Source organism: Aspergillus luchuensis, chromosome 6 (assembly GCF_016861625.1).
Source record: "Aspergillus luchuensis IFO 4308 DNA, chromosome 6, nearly complete sequence".
Lineage (NCBI taxonomy): Eukaryota > Fungi > Ascomycota > Eurotiomycetes > Eurotiales > Aspergillaceae > Aspergillus > Aspergillus luchuensis.
Window position 1 is genome coordinate 918,615 of NC_054854.1, and position 26,056 is coordinate 944,670.

Here is a 26,056-nt window from a genome sequence, read left to right on the forward strand (position 1 = left end):
AACATATTCATGACTGTTGCCTTCACTGTAAACAAAGTAGATCAAAGTAAACCAAGGGTATCTGGACATTATCATATGTGGAGATCTCATAGAGAATCCCTTGCCTGCACAACCAACACGTCCCCACCACCCATCTTGACAAGCTTCTGCCCCAGCAGCCCCAGCACTCCTCTCCCCCCATCTTTATCTTCGTCTCCATCATCCCCCATTGTATCCAGCCCCACACTTCCCCTCCCCACAACAACCAACCCATCGGCCCGTTGGCCAGACCCTAATCTCCCCAGTTCCTCCTTGACATGCTCAACCACCCTCTCCACCACCCCACTACTACTATCCTCGATCCCGCCAGCAAGAACCAATTTCTTGAACACCATCCGCGCCGCCACCTCCTCATCCAACGAATCCTTCAGCGCAGCAAGATACACCGCATCCGAGTCATCAACATCACGCTTCTTACCACCATCACCACCACCACTGCTACTACTAGTACTACCACTATCCTTCTTCCTATTCCTCACCCCTCCCAAAACACCAGCAGCAACAGCAGCCTTCGGCGCCGCAACCCCACCCCCACCAGTAACAACATGCACGACCGTCGCCGTAACCTGATCATTCCTAATCAACTGCAGAACCAACCTAACCGCAAAGCGATCATCCTTGCCCCCGAAATACGGGAACAGGATATGATGCGCCTTTCTGGTCGTCGGCACCACCGCAAGACCCCTGTCACCACCAATCCCCCCACCCAGATTCAGTTTCCCACTATGTATACTCAGCCCCCCAAGCGAAGGCTTATCGCGCAGCCCACGCCCATTATTCCTCCTCCTCGGCGTCCTCTCAACCAACAACCCCACATTACACCGTACATTGCGCAACACACTCTCCGCGAAAGTTGTATACGGCGCGGAGGCCACAAAGCGGGTGGCGATCGGATCATCCAGAACGGAATTCAGATCCAGTGAATGATGTTCAGACATGGACCCCGTTTCGCTCCAAGGGAGGAGAAGCAGATCCGTCGAGTCATCGCGGGCCATGCTAACCACTGTATCTGCGTAAGAGTGTTCGGGTACGACGGAGACGCCGGCAACGATGGAGAGATCGTGCCATTGGCCGAAGGCGCGGAAGGTGTTAACGACTGGATCCCAAAGTGGGTAATGGAGTTGGTCGAGTTCGGAGACGGTCATGACGCTAGAGTCGCGGTCTGTGAGTTCGAGGAGGCGGACGCCGTGGACTTGGAGGGTGGGTTTAGGGTCTTGGTCGTCTTCTTGATCTTGGTCTTCCTCTGTCTTGTTGGTGGGAGTGGCTGTTTCTTCTGCGGCGGGGTCAGGTGACGCGAGGGTGTCAGGGTGTTGTTTTGGGAGAGGGGGTCGATTCGGGGATAGCAGCGCGGCAAGGGTACAGATGCTGGAGAGGCCGTCGAGGCGTAGGTAGACGAGGAGTTTGCGGACGGGGAGTGCGCGCTGCTGTTCTTTGGCAAGGGCGATGCTGTCGGTGCGGGCGTCGGAGGGGATGGGGTTGCCGGTCTTCCAGTCGATTTCGCCGCGGCGCCAGCGCTCGACTTTAACTTGGTACCATTTTGGGTAGAGAGCGACGGTGAGAGGGGTGGTGGCGAAGGTGGTTACTAGGGCCATGACGACGAACATGGTGAAGGTGCGAGTGCTGAGGATGTGGGCTTGCAGGCCGATGTTCTGGGTGGGTTAGTGGAGGTGGATAGAGGGATGAGGGAAGGGGATGGGGCATACCAAGACGATCAGCTCGACTAAACCTTTGCAGCTCATGAGCACGCCAATGGAGAAGCTCTCGCGCCAGAGGAGGCCGCAGAGTCGCGAGGCGATCGCACCGCCGGCTACTTTGGCCGTAAAGGCGATGGCAATGATGCCGACCACGTAGCCCCAGACAGTGCCGGTATCGAGCAGGCCCAGGTCGGTTTGGAGGCCGGAGAGTGTGAAGTAGAGAGGGAGGAAAAGCGCCGCGACGAGATCCTCGATCTTCTCGGTTAGTTTGATAGCGAAGCCGCCTTCGTGGGGACACAGCAGGCCGATGATGAAACCACCAAAGATGGCGTGGATGCCGATGATCTGGGTAAAGAAGGCGGATGCCAGTGCGATGAGAAGCGTAATGGCGACCACGGACTGACTGGGTCCTTTTTGCAAACTGCCCGTGTGGCGGAGGAAGCGCAGAAACAGTGGTCGGAAAATGAAGGTGAGGAAGAGGATATAGCCCACGCAGACGAGCAACACCCAGAGTGCGGTTAACCCAGTGCCTGCGTTGACGAGGGCGACACACAGAGCGAGCAGGATCCAGCCGACGACGTCGTTTCCAACGCCAGCTGAGAGGACGATGACTCCGACATTGGTTCCCAGAAGTTTGAGCTCTGTCAATATACGACACAGGACGGGGAATGCCTGACAGGTGATTAGCAAGGTAAATTATGCTTCTCATTCACGATGGACTTACGGTGATAGCCATAGCAATACCGATAAAGAGCAAAAAGGTGCCAAAGTTGATATCCACCGTGCCAGGCTCATCCTGGAAAGTGTTGTAAAGTCCATAGGCAATCGCACAACCGAGCCCAAATGGCAGAATCATACCAGCAGCAGACACGCTAACTGCCACACGCCAATTGCTGACCAGGAAGCGCAGATTGGTTTCCAACCCAACAAGGAATAGAAACAGCACCAGCCCCAGATTCGCGACCAGATTCAAGTTTGGAATAGAGGCGGTCGGAAATATGGTATCGGTGAAGCCGGGAATACGGCCCATTACCGACGGGCCTAGTATGACGCCAGCGATGACCTCTGCAATTACGCGCGGCTGGCGAATCTTAGAGAGCGGCCAGTGCAGCAGGCGACAGAAGATGATGATTATGCCGGCCTGGTCGGCGTTATCAGAAAATCATTCGAGAGAATTGATAGGGAATAGCTACCTGAATGATGAAGATGACGATGGGATTGGACGAGTCATAGTGGGCTGGATTGCTGCCTTCGAGGATGCCTCCTTGAGCCTTGACTTTGGTGGTAGAGTTGGAGGACATGATGTCAGCCCGTAGGCTACAGGGAGGTCTACAGAGTGTATACGCAGAGCGCAGTAAGGGACAAAAGTGGGCACAGCGGAAGATTAGGAATGAAGGGGTGAAAAAGGGAAGAAAGACAAAGAAGACAGATGGAGAGGGGGGATGCGGTGGAGGCCCCAGTTTTTCTGGATCGGGGCTTTGCGGGTCCACGTGGCTGGTATGAATCCGGGGTTGAATACGAGAACTCACCACTTCTTTGACTCAATGCCAACCAGCCACCGACCGTCTAGACCGCCAGTCATCCTTCAGTGGCGCGGCGCGGTCCAGCATTCCCCTGGCCCTCAATAAAGGAAAATAGCAACTGTGCGAGCAGGGAATCGAATCCGTTGGTTGGCCCGAGCACTGTCTGGTCCGTGCTTGGCGGCAATCGCCCGGGCCGCTTAGGGTTGACGTTGACAGCCGAACATTATTTCCGATTCCGTCCAGGATCGTAGGTAGAGTCTATTTATCAATAGTATAAGACAAGGAGTGGCAATGACTGAGTAGATGAGCTCAATTGATCATGCAATATATTGATATGAAATGTTTACTGGGAGTATCTGATCGAATAAACTGGTTTCAGCGACACATCGTCTAACTACTTAGATTATTCCGTAGTATCTAGTAACTAACTAACGACATTTGAGCAAACCACTACAGCCAACCTAAAGTGGCTACTGCACTTAGAAAAGACCGCGAAACATCCCAGATTGGCACCTGCACCGCTTTTGGAATCATTTTGGATGACACCGGGTGGTCCGGACTCAGCTAAAGTGTGAATAGCGATCTACCAAGGCTGCCTCCGAAGGAATTCAAGGTGATGTCCTGTGTTGTGACTGTCTCAAGGGAGGTAATTTGCGATCCATGTGCCCATGTCATTCCCTGTCCGTACAGGCCTGCTCCTGTCTCTGCTGCTGCTGCTGGGCTTGTGACTGCGTCCTGGTCGCGCCCCCCCTCTGTCGGGGCTTCTCCATAAATCTTCCACGAGTGCGGATTGACATCTACTCCATAGGCAAATTTAGTCGGTTCTCCCACCCAGTTGCGTGCTTTCAATTCTTTCAATGCAGATCTATATCAAGAGAAGCTTTAATCCTTCCTTAATGTGATATGTTATATGTTTCAAGACGGTTTAATATGTTGCGCTATCAGCCCATTTGAATGAACACTCCTACATTGTGTTAGCAGATCTTCGAGTTCTGACAGCAATGAGCGTACCATTTCGGGTATACCAATCAAGATTCTTTGCACGTTCAGGAAACCTCCGTATATGTCTGTGTCACAAAGGTTTTCTTGAAATTCTGGCCTTCTGGTGTCAATCTGGTTCGATCCCATGCGGTTTAGGTCTTGGCTCTCAAAGCACTTAGACGTCGAACGAAGTACCTTTGTACTGTGTGTGACATTCGTCACGGAATACCCGCGCAGGTTGAATAATATGGACACCGTCAGTGACAAGGGGTCTTTAGAGCTGGCTTTCAGAGTAACCTCATTGAGTCTGCGCACCGCATGACAGTATTAGTTAAATGGTGCTGGCTCTCCGGTGTCGTGATTACTACAAACCGCCCACTGCCCACTGTTCGGGAGAGGAGAATGTGTCTGGATCATTTTGCAAACTAGGATCTGGTCTGATCTCATTCATAGAAGTTTATTCTATTGGCCACGGTGCATCAGGTGGTAACGAAGTCCCCACCGATCTATACGATATCTCGAGTAGTCATCGATGCGGGGTTTTCGACTGCCAATGTTGAGAGTCGGTATCTTGCCATCGCACTTGGGCCCGTAGATTGCGACGATTTCTAATCCCTTTGGCCATCTGTCTTTCTTGGGTCGATAGAGCAGATTCACTCATTGACCCGAGTTGATAGGCTTTAAAGACTCGGTCATTTCTTTCAAACACCACATCTAACGTCCCTTGCTGGCCGAAATTTGAGCTAAGTAGTTGGTTACATATCCACCTGTTATGTCTAATCAATAGGTTTCTTCTGCAAGCTAACCGCAGTAGTAATTTATCCTTAACAATATTTATAAGCTAAGCATAATTCTCTGCATCCCATGGACCGAATATCCCCTGACAAGGAAGTCATGAGTGACTACCTGATAGCCATCCAAAGCGGATGGTGTGGCTGTTAGTGTCCCCCGCCATTTCAGCATGAATAAGATGGAGCCAAGCTTTGCCCCAGAGATCATAGGCGATAGTTAAAAGGCACAAGGGGTTCTGGGGTCATCATGTGCTTTTTCGCCCGAGGGTTTTGCTACTTCGTTCGCCGAGTCTGCTGGAGCCCCAGAACACCTCGAATTGTGCGCAGAGTTCGTCGCGCGCGCTTTCGGACGTTTTATCCAGGGATTAAATGTAGATATAACAGCCTCATATGGGTTCAACAATTGAGTTACAATGTAGCGGTCATAATCCCGGACTTTGGCTGCGTCCTTGGCAGCTTTTGACGGGGCGTTAATCAATGACCAACAACATAACCCATTTCCAACATCTGGGGTATCCTCGGTAGGCGTAGATTCTTATCGGTATCAATGTATCAGAGCCGTACTCTGGAATGAACATAATAGGGTTTGAGCCTTTGATGTTAGAAAGCGATGGTTCGGAAAGCAGAGATCATCCTTGATTCATTCAACACATATCTCCGAAGATGGACTGATGTAGAAGGTTGGCATAGAATTGGGACATTTTCATCAATAAATCTCGCCATACTTTTGTCACTACAATTCCCAGCCATTTGATTTGCAACATTTTACTACCGTGGGTATAGACCTAGACAAGCTTGTTCATCTTGCCGAACATGGTCTTCTCTTATGAGGAATATTCAGGCCAGCATGTGAACTATTGCTAGCTTTGAAACTATATACACTATTATTCCGAAAAGGAAGACGATACAGGAGGAGAAATGCGGAGATAGGTGAAGAGGAAGAGGTTGCAAGCATTGATTTGGGCGAGCTTATATAGACATCATATGGAAGTGATCAGGGCATTCATTTCCCACACACCCCGTTCTGTGCCACATTCAATGGTCATCTAATGTATTGACCTAAATACCTTCACTGGCGGTATTACCGTCCACCAACATGCATCCTTCTCGTGACACGAGCTACGCAATAAATATGGGTCCCCTACCAAATGTTAGGGCATTACCAAGCATCAGCGTAGGACAGCATAATAACAGAGCCGAATATCAAACTAGGGATTCGGTCGTGGAATGCGGAAATTGATTACAACGATAGTATACAACACCAATCAGCAGACCTAATATTCTGTGTCCCGTCCTGTGTTCACTAATAACTCTCTACACCAATTATCCTCAATGCTTATCATTAGCTGTGTCCACTATCCACGATGACTCCACCTTACCATCAGAAACCTCGGCTGGCTCGACGCCACGACCAGCCTAACAACTAGCTGCATAGTCCCACCGTGTCAAAATATAAACCTTGTCATTTTCCTAATCCCACACTTCCTCATCTTATCAATATCCCACCCCACCATGAGTATCGTAATCGCGGTCGCATTTTCCTGTCTTTTCCTCATATCCCTCTACCTCTTCGTCTATCAACAATACCCCTCCTTCCCCCTTCCTCCTGGACCCAGAGGCAAGCCTATATTCGGAAACCTATCCGACCTGCCACCTCCGGATACCCCAGAATGGCAACACTGGATGAAACACAGAGAGCGTTACGGTAACCACCTCTCCCATCACCGCCACCACCACCACTATCAAGCCCTAAATAACCCCCACAGGTCCAATAACTTCTGTGACCATCCTCGGCCAACCCATAATCATCCTTCACGATGCGCACATAGCCACTGAGCTCCTCGAAAAGCGCTCCCTCAAGTACTCCTCCCGACCACGATCAGTCTTCCTCGGTGAAATGTAAGCCCCCATCCCCCGCCCCCAAGCTACCCTTCCATACCCTAACAACCCCTAACACAAAATTAACAGGATAGGATGGAACGACACCCTCGCCATGCAGCCATACAATACACGCTTCCGCTTATACCGTAAAGCCCTGCACCAGATCCTAGGAACCAAGAGCCTAGTATCGAAGTTCAATTCGCTACAGGAGCTCGAAGCGAGACGGCTGTTACGTCGTATGTTAGATGATCCGGGGGAGTGGGTGCAGCATTTAAAGACGTATGTCCCCCATTCCTTTTCTTACACGTTAACATCAAAGAGGGACTACTGAGTGAGATTCATGTAGGGAAGCCGGCGCCATCATCCTCAAAATCGGGTACGGATACGACATCAACCCGCACGGGAGGGACAAGTTAGTCGATTTGGCAGACGACTCGATGGAGACGTTTTCAGCGGTGCTGAACCAGACGTGGTTGGTAGATTTGGTTCCTGGTTGTATGTAGTATATCCCTTATTCCCTTGATAGTGATACTAACAGAATTGAACAGTGAAATACCTCCCCTCCTGGCTCCCCTTCTCTTTCCATAAGAAGGCCCAGTCCTGGCATACCCAGCTCCTCACCACCATCGAGACGCCGTACCGGATGGTACGGGAGCAGATGGTTTCCGGAATAGCACCTCCATCTTACCTGCGCAACCTCCTGCAGGAGGAGGATACTAAGAAGGAAAAGTCCCTCTCAGCGGAGGAAGAATTTACAGCCAAGTGGACAGCAGGGTCACTGTATTTAGGTGGGGCTGATACAGTAAGATCCCTTATCCCATCCCATTCCATCCTCTTCTTCTGCCATAGATAATTAAATAAGGTACAGACAGTATCAACCCTCACGACTTTCATCCTCAGCATGGCCCTAAACCCCCAGGTACAAGCCAAAGCGCAAGCCGAGCTCGACACCATCCTAGGCCCTTACACCATCCCCAAACTCTCCGACAGAGATGAACTACCCTACGTCAACTCCATCGTGAAAGAATCTCTGCGTTGGTATCCGGTTGCTCCGATGGGATTACCGCATCTATGTGTGGAGGGGGATGTGTATGATGGGTATTCCATTCCCAAAGGGGCGATGGTGATGGGTAATATATGGTATAATTTTTCTCTCCCTGTCCCTTCTTTTCATAAATGGAATGAAGTGAAAAGAATGTTATGTATACTGATGTGTCTGCAGGGCCATAACCCACGATCCAAACATCTACCCACATCCGGAGAAATTCGATCCGGACAGATTCCTGGGTGAGAACCCTCAGCCGGATCCGTCGGGATGGGTGTTTGGGTTCGGGAGGAGAGTGTGTCCCGGACGGGTGTTGGCGGACGCGAGTGTTTTTGTGACGGTTGGGATGGTATTAAGTGCTTTGAGGATTTCGCTGGAGGGTGGGAGGGGAGGGGAGGTGAGATTTACGCCTGGGGTGGTCAGTCATCCTGTTTTGGATGGAGTGAGGGTCCAAGCGAGGAGTCAGAGGCATGAGGAGGTTATTAGGGAAGTTAGTGTTGGTGTATAGTATCTTTTGGTGGTTATGATATTATTGATTGTTCATATTATGGTGCTCTAGTGGACATTAATCCAGAGGAATGTCTGTACTACAGCTATACTATATATCAATTAGTACCTATAAGATGGTAATGCGGGGAAAGAAATGAGGATTGTATGGGTGTGGAGAATGGAGGTCAAAGCAATAACCCGGATTGGCGCCAAGTATCTACAAAGTAGACTAGCTAGTCAGTTACAGTATTGTGAACATTCCACTGGTAGGTTATCTGATCATACCCAAAAATAAACCTCAGTTAACAAAAACTAAATCTATCGCGAAACTAAACAAACTTCATAACAAAAACCCATAAATATGTCCCGTTACAATATGTCCAGTCATCAGTATCATAAAGATCATCAAACATCCCTGAAGAGCAGCCACTACGCAGTAGCAGCAACATCCGTCTCATTTGATCCAGCCACCACATACATCTTCTCCGTCTTCAACCGATCCAGCGCACTCTGCGGCAGGTTCAGCGTATCCGAGACAATCTGCTTCGGCGTGGAGCCGATCCACTGGCCCAATGAGATGTCTGTAGGCATTATCAGTACTAACATTCACAACTCTACCGGATGGGGGATAGGTAATGATAACTTACCGCTGAATTGATCCGTCTGCAACACCTCCAAGAAAACCAGATCCTCATCTCCTGTGTTCTCGATATAATGGCTGTTGCTCTGTGGGAAGTATCCTACATCCCCCGGGCGGTAATCGAACGTCGTGGCGGTGCTGGGCGCCGTGAACAGGGTCGCGCGTGCCTTGCCACTAATGAAGAACGTCCATTCATCGCTGCTTGGGTGCCAATGAATTTCACGCATGCCACCTGGGTGCACTGTCACCAGCGCGGCAGCCGTGTTGGTGGAGATGGGGAAGGTGAGGGAGTCGACGATCTTGACGGATCCGCCTTGCACTTCGTGCGCGGGCTGCTCGGAGAAGTGGTACGAGTAGCTTTGGGACTTGGGCAAGACGCCTGCAGAGCCAGTTACATTTTGCTCCTCGATGTTTTGCGGTGCCGGAGTGCCGGGGAAGATATAAAGTTCATCTTCGGGAATGTCGTCGAAAGCGGCAACGGGGAGGTCGAAGTTTTTGGCGAGGACCTCGCGCTATAGTCATCGTTAGGTCAAGCTCATAACATAAATCTGGCTAAATCAAGTGAGGGGTACCGGTTGATGGGCAAACACTTCAGTGGCGAGGAAAGTATTATCCTCAGAGAAGGAACCGTCATCGAAGATGAGGAGAAACTCGACGCCCGAGTCGAGGGCTTGGATGGAATGCGGAACACCGCTGTAAGGAGTGAGTCAACCGACCATCCCCATCAATGCATCCCTATGAAAGGGGACAATGATTTGGAATTGGGGCGAAAAACTTACGGAGGGAAGAACCAGACATCACCAGCGCTCACGTCATCGACGAAAGTTTGTCCGTTCTCGTTGACGGCCTGAATGATAAGAATTAGCTTTGGCAAACAAACTTGTTCGTCACGATTCTCTCTCTGCATACCTCGATCCGACACGATCCGTTCAACACCAACGACCATTCCGATGCCACATGCCAATGCAGCTCCCGATAAGCACCTGCTTCTAGGCGCATATCCACTCCAGCCATCTCGGTCGCGCCCGGCATCACCACCTCGTTCTCTTGCCGAGCCCATCCAGACTCGTTCAATCCCAGCCTTCACTCCAATTAGTATAAAGTACAACATGCATTGCAGCAAGGGCAGGTCGGCTTACCGATTATGGCTTAGTCCTATCCCCAATTGTTAGCCATTGTTCTGTCTCATTAAAGTTTTTCCACCGAAGAAGCAAATAAAGGGGCTAAACGACACAAAAGAAAAGAAAAGAAAAAGGCAAGGCAGATAAACTCACCCATAGGCCATTGGGCATTGATCGTCTGGCCATTGTCCGTACCCGGAGGAGCCAGCTTATCGCTATTAATCCGGTCGTAGTAGTCGTTGCCTATTTATCCGGTGAGATGAGATCATTTTCGCAGATCAACCAAACGCCTGGTCTGGTTCCATGGATCGACACTACATACGAGGTCCAGGGTCAGTTCCTCCCGTGCTTCCGCGGACGGGTTGCGGGTTCTCGATATCTTCAAAGTCCAGGTATACGCCGAGGTCAGCGGCATCGGTCTGTCCTGGCACCGGCACATAAGGGATCTCGTCGGTGGACTGGTCCGTTACGGTGTTGGAGGCCGAGTAACCCAGCAAGTTCTCGGAGCCTCGTAGGGGAGGATTGGACTTCGTCCCTGTAGGAGCGCCATGAACAGCTACCGTGACGAGGGACGTGATGACCCAAGGTAGAGAAGAGTAAAGAGTAGATGGTTTCATAATGGAATGAACTCAAAATGAATAGGAAGGTGTCTTTGCTGGATGATGATTGCGGCTTCGCTTTTGTCTTGCTTGTTGGCTGGCTGAGTTGCTTGCTTTGGAAGGTATCCTTGCTTGATGAATTGAGGTCTGATTGTGAAACAAGAATCCGGCTCCGGACCTGGTCTTTATAACTTTTTTGGTCTCGGCCAACAGACCCAAAGAGGCCACGGGCTACACGGCCGGCCACGGAAGCGGGCTTTTCGCCCTGATCGATCGATGCCCATCCGCGCGCAGACAGACGGACAGCAGACATCAGACAGCAGTCAAAGCAAGCAAGCAAGCACGCCGAGGAAACCAGCCCACGCTCCACTCCGCGGATTGTGGATAGTCAGATGTAGTGTTTTGTCCACGCCCCCTTACGCATAGCCGAGCCATGACGGCAAGCTTTAGCTTTTTCCCCTCATGCACCGAGCGGATCTGGATAAAGTCAATCCAGTATCAGGCTCACTGGAATTGGAGAAGACGAGTCAGCAAAGAGAAATGGGGCTGCTACACGGGTCATGAGGATAGCCCCATAGGGTTGGTGAGAAGCCAAAGGAGAAGCCAGCTGGCACGCACCGCCCAAAAAGGTGGCACGGGAAACGGCGATTGCATGCGGGGCTGGGTTAATTGGAACAGCGCAAAAAAGCAATCGAAGAAGAAAAGCGAAGGCAGCAGCAACCTGGACGAGGGTATATCCGGTGATAGTGGTGGTGCAGTCGTTCGTTTCAGTCCAATATTGATGAACGGGCCGGACGGGCTGGAAATGAAGGCCAGACTAGCGTTGAGAGTGGCTCCGCCGTAGGGGAAGGTACCTTGCTAGGGATGGGACACTCGATGGGGGTTTAGTTTGTGGTTGGCTGCCTTTTTGCATCTTGCAGTTGCAGACTTCTGCGAGTGCTGGGTTTTGTTTTGTTTTTGTTTTGTGTTTTAATTTGATTTCTTTTTCTTAAATCCCCGGGTAGATATTGACTTTGGTGACAGCAGTCAACTGCCGAAGAAGTGGGTATACGGTTCTTTTTTTAATCGTGATGGATAGGCAGAACCGATACTCGGGTCTCGTATGGAGGAAGTTTCCATAGAATCAAATTTTTTTTGCTTGATCGCTTAGTTCACCGACGCACAGCCTTAATGAAGATGATGCTGAGAATGGATGGCAGTGGCGGTGCCCCGCGTGCGGAGAATTTCTTGGTCCAATGCTTGATTGTCAAAGTGCATCCGTGCTGCATGGAAGGACACGTCGATGGCGTCTGGGATTCCTTGTTTTGGGTGAGCGGCCTGCACCATCTTGGTTGATTTGATTTTGGGCTATGCTGGGATTTCCGATTGCTGGGATTTTTTCATCTTAGGGTGTGGTGGTGGTGTTTTCGCTTGGGGACCCCCCGGGTCGTCAACTTCAAGGAATTAATCAATTAATTAATCTCAGATCTAGTTTCAGTTCATATTTCCCTCATCTGTGCCCCGCACTAAACAAGTCAGTTGCTGCATGAATTCCAGGGGTGTGTGTGTGAGAGAGAGAGTCATGTTAGTGGTAGTGGTGGTGGTAGTTGACTAGTAATGTAGCTAAGTGATTTCTGGATAGTACTACTACTACTATCTGATTGATACGCGATCGATGCGATGCCGACAAGAGTCGGTGTACATGCCTATGCCTCCTCTCCAGGCAGCACACCTTGCGTTGAAGGGTGTTATTCGCTCGGACGCGGCAGACATGCTGTCAGTGCAAAGTATGTTCATACGAGAGTTTTGTGCAAAGAATAGTAACACAAAAAAGCAAACATGAAGTCAAATTCAACCGTTTTTCCGGCCCAACTTCACCTCTTCTTCCAATTCTATATATAGTACGGAACAACTGAACTTCATAGCCCTAATTGGAATCCTCAGGTTTACATATCACCATGACATCCTCTTATTGTTCAGTTCTACTTCCAACCACCACCACCACCACCACTACTACTACCACTGTACTAGTCATCCCATCCCGCCCTTACTTCAACGTCAACGCCTTGCCAAAAAAGAAAAGAAATAAAGCAATTCTAGGTTTTTCGCCTTGATTCAAGAAAATTCTTCAGATCATTTCTCCCACTGTTAATCCCCGATTTCGTGTAACAATCGTTCCGCCCTCGCTCTGCCGTCCTCAACGATGCCCCCATTCCACAACGCTACCGTCCCGTTTTCCACTCAATCTTGGAGTCTAGAACACTTCCCTAACAATGAGCTCTCATAAAATACCCCAATTCTCGAAAACCACCTCCTCACCAACTCCTCGGACTCGTTCGCAACCCCCAAGAGGCACCAAGCCCACAGTCGGATAACCCGGCTGCCTGAGCAGCGGTATCCAGCGAGGAGAATTGGGGGTTGATAAAGTCGTATCACAAAACCCTTTGTATACTATTACTATAAGCGACCGCCACCAGCTCTCACAACAAAAACACCAATACCTACAATAAACATTATACCTCCTCTCAAGCAAGAAGTAGTAGTAGTAGTAGCATAGGTCCCTTCAAAAGCACATGACACACCAGCCCGGCTAGGCTATAGGCTATAGTGAGACCGAACCGGCCATACACACCCCAAAAAGTCAACCCAACCCGACCAACCCTCCCTAACTATGAGTTATTTTATTTCTTCTGCTCCTGGAACTAGTAGTGCCCACATCTGTGCTTGATCTTCGGATGTTGGGGCTCAACTCCCGCAGAAGAGAGGAGGGAGGGGAAAATGACGTAGCTGGCTATCCACTATACCTGCAAGGTCAGGGATGTGAGTGAATGTGTCAGACAGACACAATGAAGTGCCTGGCGGGAGTATACTTTTCCATCCATTGTTGTACGTACCTGTTTTTCCTGGGCTGTGGTAGCAGTACCTGCGTTGTTGGCAACGTGTGTACGCGAGGAGAAGAACAAGGTACCTTGAGGACGATAACCGATACATACTAGTTACTACTTACCCACCTAGCTAGCTAGTATGTATACATGTAACTACTAAACTAAAGATGCATGTGGCACCCCGCAGGCCTTGGGCCACCAGCCGCCAGTAAGTGGCTGCTTAGTAGTACTAGTAAGTAGCAACTACTGCGAGTTCGGATACTCGGAGCCAATAACCTGAATCAGTGGGGAGGGCTAAGCAAACTGTCATTTTTTGGACTAGCTGGGGGGGTGTGGGAAGACTGGGAGGGGGCATGAGGACCAGGTGGATGGATATTCGGATGGATGGTGGAGTAGAATACGCGGCTTGATTATTATGGTGGGGGAAAAGGCTAAGCAGCCACTAACTCGATACTAGTACTAGAACTAGTCCAGCCGTTGGAGATGAGGGTTGACTGGGGGCCCCTGCTCGGGGCGATGCAAGAGTGCGGATTGGTGAGGTCGGTGTTAGTCGGAGATACTAACGATTCATGGGATGGATTGACAGTTATTTCATTCAACTATCCCTACTGGGGGATGGACTATGTCTGTGTACTGGATATAAGCGACAAGTCAGCAGACAGGTGATGGTATCATCTGCGTCGGGTGGGAGCCATTGGGAATTTGAGACAGAGATCGTATAAGTAATAAATGAGAATAATAATAAGGCCCCCTGATAATCTACAAGTCTATTCTATATGCTACGTATGTACATGCGCCCAGCCGAATTATCCGTCTATGCTAGTTTACCCCAAGTCCCAGTTGTATGTCATCGATTCATCAATATGTAATTCGCATTTCATCGTGCAGTCCACACGCCCCGTGGCATCCGGCATCGCGTCCGTGCCTCTTGCGGCATCGTCTCCCAAAGCACTTGCCGCACTTCCTGGCCCACCTGGTCGATTGCATCCATCGCCCAAAGTACATCCAGGTGCTCGTACTCCTCGATCACCTTGGCATGCGCCAGCTGGACGTGCGGCTCTCTCCCATTTTCGAGACGGTGCAGTAACCGGCGCCCGTCCACGAGACCATCCGAGCCTGCGATCCACAGAGCAACAGGAGGCATCTGGGGGCCATACCACGCGGTGTCGCTACGGAGGACCTCGCCATGGCCCCGCGCCACCCGCTGATCCTCCGCCGCCTCGGCCTGCGTGACCTCGCTCGTCGCGAGGATGCACTTCTGGTGAGCAAAGCACTCGCCCCCCAGCCACCACCGCATCGTCTCCGCGCTCACGTACACGGGTGCAAACTGAAACATGCGATCGCGGAGGCCGCGGTCCCAGCGCGCATCGCTCCACCCAAACAGGAAGGAGAATACGTAGTATCCCAGCGTGCCATAGATACGCGGATGTAGCCGGCGGTGTACCGTCATCATGAAAGGAATGAACGCATGAATGCCAAAGAAGGCCCGGAAGACGAGAGGGGGGATAATCCGCATGAAGCGAAAGTAGACCCGTTCCACCAAGGGGCCTGCGTACACGGCCGGCGCGAGGGCGCAGAAGACTGAAATCCGCTCCCCCAGCTCCGGTCGCTGATCCTTGGCCAGTGCGATAAATGTCTCTGCGGTGCCCTGCGAGTGGCCCACGAGTCCGAGCTTCTCAAAGCCTGTCTCGAAGAGCACCCGGGAAACCAGTGCCGGCAGGTCCAGCACCCCCATCTGCTGGATGTTCCAAGCCCACATCCGTGGATCCGACTGAAACAACGTCGTGTGTTCCGGAACCATGCCGCACCGATTGTTTCCGAGCCAGACATCGTAGCCTGACTTGCACAAAAAGAACGCAAGGCTGTCGTCATCGTTGGCACAGAATGCCCCGGCGCTTTGCAGCAGCCCGTGCATTAGGAGCACTGGGTATTTTGCCGGAGCTCGGCGAGAGGCCTCAGGGTTGGTCTGGCCAGTGAAGACGTGTGGGCCTCGCGGGCGCCGGGCCTTAGGAGGCAAGGGGGTGTGTTCCTGCGGGTTGTAGACATGCCACAAGGTGAGGATGAACCCATCCTCGGTTTGCACCTTGAATGTCTCCACATCTAGCCCTACCCGTCTAGCGTAGTATGCTACATCGCATACAACCGGATCCTTACCCCCTTCCAAGGGCAGACATTCATCCAGTGCCTCCTCATCCACCTCCTTCTCTCGTCGGTAACTCCACCTCCGCGAAGCCTTATTTCGCTCTACCTGCCGTGACCGCTCCTCTTCGTGAAATAATCTCGTAGTGCGGGGAGACGGTCCACCTATCTTCCGACGAATCTGCAAGACAGATGCACTAGCGGTCTGAATAATAGCGCCCAGGATGACTGTTCCGAGAAAGACGAGGGACAAAACGAAGGATACGCAGCGGATGATCAGATGCTGAACCGAGGTAATCAGGGAAGGCGGTCCGTAGGACGGTAGCGGTGGGAACAATGGGTGTGTAACGGTATTTGCAATCGAGCTGCCGAGTTGATTTTTCCATGGAAATGGTCCTTCCTCTCCGAGTAGTCGTTCAGTGACCGCTGAGGCATTTTCCGAATCCTCATCACAAATGGGGCCCAAATCCTGCAACTCATACCCTGTCTGTAAGGGTGCTTTCAGCCCTGCGTCGGGCGCTGGATGCTGCTCAATCGAACCGACTTCAACGGTGGTATCGAAGTAAGGGGCCTTGTCAGAAACGCGCGATTCAGCGCCCCGGGCAACACTGGTGGACAGCCCCTCGTCGGGGTCGGATTCAGAGATGAACATAGGGGGATCAGGGTACAGTGGCTGATCCAAAAGCAGGGAAGGAAAAGGGCCTCATTTTCAGATAACGAGGAAGGGGGGAGAAAGAGGGAGTCGGGAGGGAGAAATAGGGGATGAAGATCGAGGCGAAGCAGAGACGATCTGGAATCGCAGCCTTCCCCAATGATGAAAGATTGGCCCCAGATTTCAGGCCAGCATCACGTGTGGTGGGCCCGTGCACGTCACCCGGTGGGGGGTGGCGCCCAATCAGCGACGGGGGATCGTTGCCTGAGGCGTCACAGGGGGGTCATCCTCTCAGGCACTCAGGCACCCCAGGGTCACAAGTGACGTGCAAATGACATGCAAGAAGAAGAAATGAGAAGAGATTGGTGATTCAATCATAGTCATATATATCATATCGTGCGCTAAATATATCACATCATAGGCTAACTATATTAACAGAAAGAAAAGAAAACCATATCCAGCCATATCCAAGGAAATATATAAAGTCATATCCTAAACCAAATAAAAATCCATATTAAGCCGTCTCAATATGCTGAGAAGACTCGCGCTTCTGGGGGAGTTCACCCTCCACTTCGTACACACTGGGCCCGGCCTTCTCAGTATCCGCACCGGCGAAGTGTGCCGAAGGGATGAATCCCGGAGAGCGCCAGGCTGCAGACACCTTCGAGTAAAGCTCGTCCACCTGCTCCAGACTGAGGCCCTTGGTCTCGTAGATGCAGGTGTACACAAAAATTCCCGCAACGAAGCAGAAGCCACCCCAGATGAAGAACACCTTGGACTGCAGGTTCGCGTTGCCCGGACCGGAATCCACCATGTAGGGGGTGGCATAGGCGATGGCCCAGTTCAGCAGCCAGTTCGTGGCCGTTGTGATGGAGAGACACTTGGCACGAGCCTTGAGTGGGTACAATTCACCTGTCACGACCCACGCGACGGGGCCCCAAGAGCTGGCAAAGAAGAAGATGTAGATGCAGACAAAGGCAATCAGGACCTTATTGGCCACGTCCGAGGAAGCCACCATGCCCACAATAGCCACGATCAGCTGGCACACGCACATGCCAACCGCACCGAACAGCAGCAAGGGCCGGCGACCCCATTTCTCGACCATGTACAGGCCCGGGAACGTGGAGACCACGTTGACAATGTTGGTGATGAGTGTGATGGTGAAGCTGTTCTGAATGCCCGAGCGCTGGAAAAAGGTCGTTCCGTAGTAAACTGAAAGCGATTAGTCTGAGAACCTTGACGAATCAGAAGAAGCACACTTACAGATGAAATTGACTCCAGCGAGTTGTTGCAGCGCCTGCACAGCACATCCAGTGGCCAATCGCTTACCCAGGGAGCCAGTCAGAATGTCGCGGAAGCTTGCCTTGCCCACGCTCATCTCGTATTCGTGCGAGGCGCGGATCTCCATCAATTCATCCACGACGGCCTGGTCGTCAACATTCATGCGACGAAGACGGGCAAGCGCCTTGGCCGCGGCCTCGTGTTTATCCTTCTTGATCAGGAAGCGTGGCGTTTCGGGAAGCACACTCATTCCGACAACGAGGATGATGGCCCATGCGAACTGGACGGCAATCGGAATGCGGTAGCTACCAGTATCCATGCGGTCCTTGGTGGCATTGTTGACGACAGAAGCAAGCAGCAGACCAATAGTGATGGCCAGCTGATAGGCGCCGACAATGGTACCACGAATCCACTTTGGAGCCGTCTCAGACTGGTAAAGAGGGACTGTATTCCTGTTAGCACATGTGTAGGTAATATAGGGGCTTGGCGACTTACTAGTTGCAGAGAGTAGACCAACACCAAAGCCAGCAAAGAACCGTCCAGCGACGAACAGCGGAATCGAGGTGGCTGCGGTCTGGAGGATCACACCGAAGCAGAAGACAAATGATTCGATGATCATGGCAATGCGGCGACCAAAGTAATCCGCAACGGGAGCAGAGGCCAGGGCACCAAAGAAAGTACCGGCAGACAGCAATGACACAATCATGGAAGACTGAGATGAGGTTACATCGGGGTAGTCATCAGAGGGGTTGATGTATCCGGTAGAGAACATCTTCCGCCAGAACTTCATGGCCAGGATACCACTGATGGTTCCAGTGTCATAGCTATTCAGATCCAGGTCAGACACACATCCCACGTATCATGATTGAGGGATAGAAGTACATACCCGAAGAGGATACCTCCAAAGGAGACAAACAGACCGATTATGATGGCGGGGGCCGCTGAGCCCACCGCATCATCTGGTCTCTTCAACAAGAAACCCATAGTAAGATTGGGAGACCAAAGGCAGAGCAATCGACTGACAGTAGGAGATGTAGGGTCAGGCAAAGATTATGTGAGCGATGTAGCAGTGAGCAGTGAGCAGTGAGCAGTGAGCAGTGAGCAGTGAGCAGTGAGCAGGGTGTGAGAGTCAATTGAGCCGGAGAAGGTAAGATGATGAGAGATCCATTACCCCAGACCCGGGCCATGGAGGCCTTTATGTAGTATTTGGAGCGGGACGCGGGGATGGCAGCGAGCAGGCAGATTCGTCCCCAGATCCGGCAGACCGACAACCAGACCGGCCGGAATCAGTCAGTCTCTGCACGCCACTGACCACGGAATCGGGCTAGGTGAGAGAGAACGGGGCCCCAGACTCCGCAGTCTCATTGCGAGTGTGTGTACCGAGTCTGGAGAAGAACGTTGGGCCGAGGCGCCATGAGTGGGGGGTAAACACGAGGGAACCACTCAGTGCCCGAGCCCGAGACAGGCCAAGCCAACATGAAGCTGTAGAGTCAGAGACTGGCTGAGAGAGCGAGAGCATGGGGGTGCCGAGGATTGACTATGACGGCGCGGACAAAAGTCAAATTGAGGCATTTGGCCGAGATCATCCCGATCATCCACGGGTCCCCAGACCGGTCTCAGCCACGATCATGGTCGGTCAGAAGAGAATCGGGATATCGCACGCGAGCCATTGCAGCCAGTGTGCTTGGAAGCGGGTAGTTTGGATCTAGAGAGATCTAGAAAGAGGCGCGGAGATGAGGCCAGACGCGGCTGGTGCAGACAGAAAGATGTGGAAAAGAGGCCGGGAACGGCCAGCCAGACTCGCGTGGCCGGCGGGCCAGATCTCCCACTTGTTTTGCCCGTCTCTATTTCCGGCTGGGGATCTTAATCACCTAGCGCACAATAGGAAATATACACGGTTCCTTGACACACGGATTTTGATGAGCAGACCCTTGAGGGCTGCCCGTCCCTGTGTTGTCCTGGTGAGTCCGGGGTTCCTGGGGGCCCGAACCGAAAATTCCAGTCGAGCTCCGGCCATTCAACGGGCTCAGCCACGCTTTGGTCGTGGGTGGCGACCATGGATTGCTTTCTCCCCAGTCAACAATTGAATTCAGGTTCACACTTTCTTCTCACCGGAGCCGCTTTAGGCTTGGGCAGTCAACAGATTAGAGTCTGGGCGTTTGCTTTCCATCCCAATTGCATGGTTGTGAGGGCAATTTGGTTTTAGCAGGCCGCCACCAGGATGCTTAATTTAGTGTGTTAATGCTCGTGTGATTGGCCCTGTAGGGATGAATCCCCGAGATATGCCCGCACCTGGTCCAGTAAGCAGTAATAGAATTGCGCAAGCGAGAAATGGGTTGATTGCTTGAGGGTGCGACGCTGAGGGTCTGGTCTCCAAAGTCTATTCGGGTTAGAGTTGGTCACCTGGCCTGGCCGGGAAGGGATCGACCGTGGGTGCTGTCTATCATTCATGGACATCAATCATCCTTTCGTATGGTTTGCAGATAGCCAACCCACGATAGTCTCTATATGAATGATTGGATAAAGAAAATACATCATGATGTAAACAAAAAGTGAGAAGAGAAGAGAAAGTGTAGCCACAAAAAAAAATATGTTTAAAAATGAAATGGACATCTCCGATACGGGGAATCGAACCCCGAGCTGCCGCGGTCAAGTCTTTCGGTTTGAAAGGCGGCGATGTTAGCCGTTACACCATATCGGATGCGATGGTAAATATTATTCCGCTATTGACTATACAAGCCAATGAAAAAGATTCTTTGAGAAAAACATTGAGGAAAACGATGTCTCGGTGTCTGTTTGTACTAGACCACGCTCTACTCTCCTTTGCTTATTCTTAGCCATAGTTTGGACAGTAGAGTCGGAAAATCTTGTAGATGTGCACTTTTCTATCACTTGGACTGATCCTTACCTAGTCGAGTACCGGTACTACAGACGATAAGCATAGTGGGTAACCCTAATAAAAAATATATATACTATCACCCGTACTCTCTATCATAGCGCGCGCGTAACATAGATACTTACTACTAGTAGTAACAATTGGACTTTTCTACAAACAAGTCACCAATGTTGCTGACAGGGCTGGGTAGGAACCAAAACCAGCCACCCCAGTACCATTATACATATACCTAGTACTTATGATATAGGTGTTTTTATGCTCCCCACCAACAGAAGACGCCAGTCAACCATGCACGCCTGCCCAAAGCTACAATATGAAAGGGCTAGAGATCTATGTACAGACAATATTTACCCACGCAGCGAAACCGACAAAAAAACTATCGCCTACCATCGCCAGACGAGGAAGAAGTACCAACATAACGCAATTCTGGCGACTCCCATGACCGATGCAAGGAATTCCTCCTTTATCAGGGTCATTTGGGAAGCGCTAGCCCCTGGCCGTCGTGACCCGCCACGCGATGGCTTCCACTTAGCGCTGCCCACTTTGCCCTCATCTGAGCCCGCGTAAGCAGCATGTACGGGAGGTGCGTTCACCGCACGGCTGGCCAGCCCGCGAGGCGTTGGGAACGTGGAGCTAGACGTACCAGAAGATGGGGTCTTGTAGCGGGCCGCGCGCTGCGGGGGCGGGGAGCGATGTTCTGACAAAGGCAGAATGGGCTCGTCGGGACTCGCCCCGGACGGGAGATATTTTACAATGATCGCAGCACGCACAAGGAGTACGCACAGGGTGAAACCAAGAATTACCCCGTAGTAGATGAAGACGGATAATTGGTCTGGGAGAAGACACAAGTGGTTCTGGACCGTGCGACCGGCATTAGCGGACCCATCGGGTTGACCAGTGGCCAGATCCAGAGGATTCCACAAGCTGGTGAGGACAAAGCCCGGTTGACGGATTCCCATGGCCCATGAGAGGCTCTTGACTGTAATCTCCTTAGGAGACCCGCTGAACTCGTGATGTGAGATCTCGCAGTAATCGTGGTCATCCCCGGAGTACATCTGGACCAAATTAGGCCCGACCTTTGAGACGATATCCCGAGAAATGGCTGGGGTCAAAACATTTTGATATTGATAGCCCCGACCCATCGAAATAGCGTTCCGGTCATCCTCCTCCAAACCCTCGCCACTGGGCGGATAGTGTTCGCGATAGGGCCCGCACGGCGTGGCCGGTCGGCGATATAAAGGTACGTGAGAAAGAAGGATAGTGGGAAACCCCGCAACCTCCGGCTTGAGCTGCGGGTCGACGGACGGTTCCAAGATATCAACAGCCCGATGCTGAAACTGACGGCCCTCAGTCTTATTGGCGAGCATGCGCAATGCCTCAACTTCCGCCCTGCCCCGATGTACGTTCATGCGGTCGAGGAAATCCTGGGTATCTCTCCAAATGTGTTCGTTTGGCTGTTCTCCATCGCCCGAGCCCGTGCCCGAGCTGCCTGTCTCCGGGTCTGGCTGGTCCATGGCGCTCAGCGACACGGTGTCAACAGAGATAAAAGTATGGTTTCCAATGACATCAACGCGATTGCTTTTGCCAAAGAAGCTCTGAAACCTATCGCGCACCGGGATCTGGACACCCGAACCAAAACCCAGATCGTGATTTCCAGGCAAGCTAGTGATCAACCTCCGCCCAAGCGGGTGACGTATGTGATCATCACCATCTTTCCATGTATCCACAAATATTTTCACGAATCGATGGAACTCTTTCTTCCAAAAACGGTCCTTGTATTTCTTGTAGCGTTTCTCCGGGCTGGAACTGGATGCCGTAGCCCATTCCCTGCCCCCGTCGAAAAGGTCACCCAGGAACAACACGGAATCTGGGCCTAGTTCTTTCTGAATGGACGAGAAGGATCTCCGAAGGTATTGATCGGTAAATTTGACGGTCAACGTCGAAAGGGGCCATGGTCGGCCGGGATATGTATGAGGATCGACTAATTGCGGGTCGGCGATGAAAGCGACATGATGTGGAATTGCGTCTTGGGGCTGTATCGAGCAAATATGACGAGTTAGTGGAAGAAAGAAAGGGTCAAATTCCAACGTCGACCACCTACCCATCTCTCCCAATTACCCCAGGTGCATGCTTTCACGCTGTCTTGAAAGACAGTCCGTTCGCCCCACCATAATGTACAGATCCATAAAGCAATCAAAGCGTTCGAGATGGTGAAGACATATCTAGCGACCTGCTTGACTAGCGACAATATCCCATGTCTAGTACTTGTCGCCTCACGTAGATCCGAAGCCCACCGTTTCGGCCATGGCGGCGGTGATTGATCCCGCTCCGAGGAACCCGAGGACCACGCGGGAGACCCTGGTCGAGCAGGACGATAAGAGTCGGCAATGGCGTTGTGCGAGTATGAATAGCTCATCTTCGTTGTTTCAGCCTATGGATGGTCGAGCGCAGCTCTGCTGCATTGCGGTACCGAGGCTGACACACGAGAGGTGGGCAGCTAGCAGTTGACCGAACCGGAGGTCATGCTTTGGGGAGTATCAACAATTGCAAGAGAACACAATAAACGAGCGACAGGTCAGCTAGAGATTAGATATAAGAATGAGGGAATGAGAGTCAGTGCATGACGATGTGGGAATGGATGGTCCAAGGGGGATCGCCGCCGATTGACGGATGGAGACACGTCACGTGCGCCGCGGCTGGGCGCGACGCTTTTGAGACATTTATTCTCGATTTGGCCCCAGGCCTCAATATTCAGGGTCTGAGAAACACTTGGCAGCAAAAACTCCGCCACCACGCTCCACTCAGGTCCATAATTCAGGGGAAATACTACTTGGAAGCGAAGACGACGGATTCAGATCACATGCAATGTCATTGCTAAGAATACAAGAGAAGAATAAGAAAAAGTGTAAAGAATGCAATTACGCTTGTCAGTGACAAGTCTCATCACATGCAGCCATCTAGGAAGTCCACCCAACATGCACCAAGTTGACCTGAGATGCAATATCAACAACGGCCAGTCCAAACACATAGGTTCCAGTCATACAAATAATGGGGTATGTTGAACAGAAAGGAAAATTAATATGGTGAGGTTGTAAGGAAGGTGTAAGAAGATAAGATCATAGGATCAGGGAGAATTTTTATTGGATCACCTCACGGTGATTGCTTGGGGCAACACTGGCCACCCCGGGCACACTCCTCACCACATTCCAGGAGGCACGCCTGCGAGTCACCGTCAGGTACACTGGGTGTTCGACTGGGAAGAGTCCCCGAGGCGGAGGCTCCGTTGCTACCGGCACGGTAGTCCGAGGGGGCCATGATCGTATCCTCAACGTCACTATCGGGCGCAAATTCAGGCTGGATCGTCGAAGAATGGATCCCATAAGCGTGCAAGCACTTCCTCACTTGCCTGGCCAGACGCATATAGCGCTCTGAGCCTTCACCCTTGATCTCCGTGTCCACCTGGATGTGAATAGAGGCGACTAGCTTGGTGTCGCTCAGCTGCCATACGTGCAGGTGGTGGGAACCGATGACGCCCGGAAGTCCTTCGATGTCCTCCTTGATATGGTCGATGCTGAGGCCGTGGGGCGCTGCCTGCAAGAGAATACGCGATGCAGCCTTGCACAGGGGAATGGCGGAAAGCAGAATAATCACAGTGATAACAAGCGAAATCCCAGGATCCACGTAGAATCGCCAAGAATAATCGGTCAGCCAGATGATGAGCGCAGAAGCGATGACACCGATGTTACCCAGTGCATCACCCATCACATGAAGGAAGACGCCCCGCATGTTGAGGTCATGGCCATGACCATGGCCATGCTTTTCGTCTTTGGGCTTTGGTTGAGCATGATTGTGGAATTTGTGGAGATCATCATCGGCAGCAGCAGTCCGGGACCGAGCAAGCGACTCCGTTTCATCGGTATATTTACCAGTGCGACCGCCGTGACTAAGGAGGGCTGAGCGCTCAGATGGCTGGCCGTCGGCGCCCTCTTGAAGATCGCTGTCCGAGCCGGACTGTTCATCATCGTAACGGTTCTTACTGGCTGCGATAATCTCCTGTCTCATACTAGCGGGGTGAATCTGAATGTCTTCCACGTCAACATATCCACTGTAGCGACTGTCGACTGTCCGGCGGCGACGCGAATAGGGAGAGTGTGGCTCGGCACCACCAGTCTGCTTGGTCCACTTGTGTCAGCTACATAGACCTGATAGAGATGAGTCAACTAACGTTGTTCTGGCCATCTGCGTGCACGTGGTCATGATCGTGGTCATGGCCCGCAGCATGTACATGGTCATCAGCGCCTTCTTCCAGATCTCCAGGGCCATGACTGTGGCCGTGCCCGTGGGAGTGATCATGGAATAGAACAAGACCAATTATGTTCGACAGCAAGCCGAGGCATCCAACGATGCAAACGAATTTCGGGTTCTTCACTTCCTGAGGCTCGACTAGTCGTTGTATAGCTTCCAGGAAAATCGATAGACACAGAGCGACCAGGAAGACACCATTAACTAGAGCACCCAGAGTTTCTGCGCGTTGCCACTAAAGAACCAACCGTCAGGATGAGAGGTGGACCTGTAGAATCGAGACAAGCTTACCCCGTAGGTGTACATTTTTGAGTTGGTTTCGCGGTTGGCGACCTTGACAGCCCAGAGGCCCACACATAATGACAGTACATCATTCAGCTGTGCCAATACTGGTCAGAATCATGCTATCCCTAAGGGTATTTCGGTAAGGCGGCGAGATAAGGCGTACCATGTGAAACGAGTCGGCAACCAGGGCAAGGGAGTGCACGGAATAACCTGCGCGAAGAATTATCGTTAAAAGACGCCTGGGAGCATATAATGGTATGGACACGGACCAGCAATCAATTCCAACAAGAAGAAAGCCGTATCAATCGCCAACAGGATCAGGATCCTGTTTGTCTTAGAGAGGCCCATGATGGTTGAGGCCTTGCGCTCAGTGGCGCGAAAATGAAGGAGAAAAGGGACGGATGACGGCAGACTTCCAATCTAAGCGTGGTTGTAGTCGTTCATATGCCAAAGTCCGCCGAACAGTACACCAAGGATGACCTAGGAGGGAACGCGATCAAGCGGGAGAAGAGAAGGAGGAGAGAAGAGGATAGGAAGGAAGACCAGGCGATAAATAAGTCATGGAGGAAATGAGGGAGAAAGAAAGAGTGACGCGGATTTCCTTGGAGCGACAAAAGTGGAGAGAAATGGCAGAGAGTCCGGCGGAAGGCCGACCGGAACGAAAGTGGCGTTAGTTGCTTAGTTGCTGCTCCGGCCTCAGGCGCCCATCTGGACTCGGCGGGGTTTAGCGGCCAGCCTTATCACTATTCCGTCTCCACTACTCCCTGCCTACTGCCTACTATTCTCGTCTCTTGTCTACTCTCATGCTGAGTTCCTACTCAAGAGACACATTCA

General features: G+C 51.7%; 7 protein-coding genes and 1 non-coding gene across 8 annotated transcripts; 1 reads left to right on the plus strand and 7 right to left on the minus strand.

Moving 5' to 3' along the window:
* Window positions 1-86: 86 nt before the first annotated feature.
* Window positions 87-3,034, minus strand: KHA1 (Kha1p; the record flags this gene model as incomplete). The annotated part of the gene is made up of 4 exons (XM_041692461.1): window positions 87-1,688; window positions 1,743-2,405; window positions 2,458-2,874; window positions 2,927-3,034. 4 exons carry the CDS (start codon window positions 3,032-3,034, stop codon window positions 87-89), a joined length of 2,790 nt encoding a protein of 929 aa, XP_041545843.1.
* A 3,506-nt stretch (window positions 3,035-6,540) lies between these two features.
* On the plus strand, window positions 6,541-8,462 carry AKAW2_60346S (cytochrome P450; the record flags this gene model as incomplete). The annotated part of the gene is made up of 7 exons (XM_041692462.1): window positions 6,541-6,733; window positions 6,795-6,927; window positions 6,997-7,188; window positions 7,256-7,404; window positions 7,458-7,711; window positions 7,778-8,049; window positions 8,132-8,462. The coding sequence occupies 7 exons, from the start codon at window positions 6,541-6,543 to the stop codon at window positions 8,460-8,462; spliced, it is 1,524 nt and encodes a 507-aa protein (XP_041545844.1).
* Window positions 8,463-8,872: 410 nt separating this feature from the next.
* Window positions 8,873-10,821, minus strand: AKAW2_60347A (putative oxalate decarboxylase; the record flags this gene model as incomplete). Its single annotated transcript, XM_041692463.1, has 8 exons — window positions 8,873-9,024; window positions 9,091-9,595; window positions 9,656-9,776; window positions 9,863-9,930; window positions 9,993-10,164; window positions 10,223-10,238; window positions 10,358-10,447; window positions 10,527-10,821. The coding sequence occupies 8 exons, from the start codon at window positions 10,819-10,821 to the stop codon at window positions 8,873-8,875; spliced, it is 1,419 nt and encodes a 472-aa protein (XP_041545845.1).
* A 3,723-nt stretch (window positions 10,822-14,544) lies between these two features.
* Window positions 14,545-16,458, minus strand: AKAW2_60348A (putative ab-hydrolase associated lipase; the record flags this gene model as incomplete). Its single annotated transcript, XM_041692464.1, has 1 exon — window positions 14,545-16,458. One exon carries the CDS (start codon window positions 16,456-16,458, stop codon window positions 14,545-14,547), a length of 1,914 nt encoding a protein of 637 aa, XP_041545846.1.
* A 514-nt stretch (window positions 16,459-16,972) lies between these two features.
* On the minus strand, window positions 16,973-18,723 carry RGT2 (sugar porter family MFS transporter; the record flags this gene model as incomplete). Its single annotated transcript, XM_041692465.1, has 4 exons — window positions 16,973-17,670; window positions 17,722-18,183; window positions 18,235-18,563; window positions 18,626-18,723. 4 exons carry the CDS (start codon window positions 18,721-18,723, stop codon window positions 16,973-16,975), a joined length of 1,587 nt encoding a protein of 528 aa, XP_041545847.1.
* A 1,629-nt stretch (window positions 18,724-20,352) lies between these two features.
* AKAW2_t60014A lies at window positions 20,353-20,440 on the minus strand. The gene has a single exon. It is a non-coding gene; the product is annotated as a tRNA-Glu (tRNA).
* A 578-nt stretch (window positions 20,441-21,018) lies between these two features.
* AKAW2_60350A (putative manganese ion homeostasis (Fr)) lies at window positions 21,019-23,051 on the minus strand (the record flags this gene model as incomplete). The annotated part of the gene is made up of 2 exons (XM_041692466.1): window positions 21,019-22,668; window positions 22,737-23,051. 2 exons carry the CDS (start codon window positions 23,049-23,051, stop codon window positions 21,019-21,021), a joined length of 1,965 nt encoding a protein of 654 aa, XP_041545848.1.
* A 734-nt stretch (window positions 23,052-23,785) lies between these two features.
* Window positions 23,786-25,570, minus strand: AKAW2_60351A (cation diffusion facilitator family transporter; the record flags this gene model as incomplete). Its single annotated transcript, XM_041692467.1, has 5 exons — window positions 23,786-24,805; window positions 24,861-25,172; window positions 25,229-25,315; window positions 25,386-25,432; window positions 25,492-25,570. 5 exons carry the CDS (start codon window positions 25,568-25,570, stop codon window positions 23,786-23,788), a joined length of 1,545 nt encoding a protein of 514 aa, XP_041545849.1.
* Window positions 25,571-26,056: the final 486 nt, after the last annotated feature.